At 45.5% G+C, this 1,672-nt stretch overlaps 1 protein-coding gene across 1 annotated transcript; it reads right to left on the bottom strand.

The window, feature by feature from the left end:
- Window positions 1–422: 422 nt before the first annotated feature.
- Window positions 423–1,385, bottom strand: LOC127051490 (olfactory receptor 1052-like). The gene has a single exon (XM_050953811.1). The coding sequence runs from the start codon at window positions 1,383–1,385 to the stop codon at window positions 423–425; it is 963 nt and encodes a 320-aa protein (XP_050809768.1).
- Between the last annotated feature and the right edge of the window lie 287 nt (window positions 1,386–1,672).

The following is a 1,672-nucleotide window of genomic DNA, read 5'->3' as shown; positions in this document are numbered from 1 at the left end:
AATCTCTACAACAACCCCACAGAGGACATAAAGGGCTGCAGAGGATCAGGAGAGTGTGCAAAACGCCCTTTGGTTCAGCCATTGAAATCACACACTTCATACTTGCAACTGCATAACAAAACCAAACCCACTACCAAGAGGGAGATAGGTTAGATGCCCCCCTCTTCTTTCCCACTACAAATAGGTCTGTGCTTTCGAAGCACATTACCTGTATTCACACATGTGAAACAGATGCCTCCTGGAATTTTGCTGGGGTAATCATCTAATAAAGCCCTGATTTTAGGTGGGGGCTGCAGACCATGTTGGGATACAAACAGATTAATAATAATAACAATACAGAAATGAACAATACCCCAAAGGGCTCTGTAAAATTACATTGCAATGGGCTGGGAATTGAATTCACCTGTTTCCACTCCCCATCACTAAACCAGTACTGAGTTAAATGGATTCAAAAATTGGAGTTTATTCATTGCTCTCCTCAGGGCATCCTTCACCTCAGTGTTCCTCAGGCTGTAGATGAGGGGGTTCAACATGGGGATCACTAGTGTATAAAACAGTGAGGCTACTTTGTCTGTGTCCATGGAATAGCTGGAGATGGGATGTAAATAGGTGAAGAATTGGGTGCCATAAAACAGGACCACCACAGTCAAGTGGACAGAGCAGGTGGAGAAGGCTTTGCGCTGGCCCTCGGTGGAGCGGATCTTCAGGATGGTGGAGATGATATAGACATAAGAGAGGAGCACAGTCACAAAACTGCCCACTGTAAAGAGGCAGGTGAAAAAAAACATCACAATCTCCTTGATGCAGGTGTCAGAGCAGGAGAGAGACAACAGTGCAGGGATGTCACAGAAGAAATGATTGATGATGTTGGAGCTGCAGAATGACAGACGAAATATAAAACTCATGTATATCACTGAATCCACCATCCCCACAGCAAACGCCCCAGCCACCAGCAGTTTACAAAGCTGCCTGGACATGGTGACTGTATAGAGCAGCGGGTTACAGATGGCCACATAACGGTCATACGCCATCACCGTTAGCAAGAGGCTCTCAGCATCTGCAAAAGCGATAGAGAGAGACATTTGCACAGCGCAGGCAGTGTAAGAAATGCTTTTCCTCTCGGCTAAGAAATTCAGCAGCAACTTAGGCGAAATTATCGAGGATAAGCAAAGGTCACAGAAAGACAAAATACTGAGGAAAAAGTACATGGGGGTCTGGAGCTGTGGATCACTCATGATTAACAAGATCATCCCCCCATTCCCCACCAGGATGATACCATAAATCAGTAGGAACATCACAAAGAGGGGAACCTGCAGCTCCAGAAGATCTGTCAGTCCTGAGAGAATGAACTCAGTCGCCTCCGAGTGATTTCCCTTTTCCATCATCTCTGAACACAGATCAGGCAGCTACAGAGATGTGGGCAGGTGGATGGTGTGGAAAGCCTGTTCCTTCTCTGTAATGAAGTGAGTGAAAATAAACAGAGATCAATTTCTTAATGCATATCAGGGAAGGGCTTAGTTCACAGAGCCAGATGTTCACAGCTGGTCATTCCAGGTGTTCAATAAGATGCACACACTGTGCAAATACAATAACACGCAGGTTAATCATGCCCCTCACACAAACACTCCTGTTTACTAATCCAAACAGAAAACAGTGTCTTGTGACTGTGCTG

The sequence above is a fragment of the Gopherus flavomarginatus genome, chromosome 5 (genome assembly GCF_025201925.1).
Source record: "Gopherus flavomarginatus isolate rGopFla2 chromosome 5, rGopFla2.mat.asm, whole genome shotgun sequence".
In the NCBI taxonomy this organism is placed as follows: domain Eukaryota; kingdom Metazoa; phylum Chordata; order Testudines; family Testudinidae; genus Gopherus; species Gopherus flavomarginatus.
This window is presented reverse-complemented; position numbering and strand designations above follow the sequence as displayed.

Excerpts from the sequence above, each read along its gene's own strand:
- LOC127051490 (XM_050953811.1), bottom strand. The coding sequence starts at position 1,385 with ATGATGGAAAAGGGAAATCACTCGGAGGCGACTGAGTTCATTCTCTCA.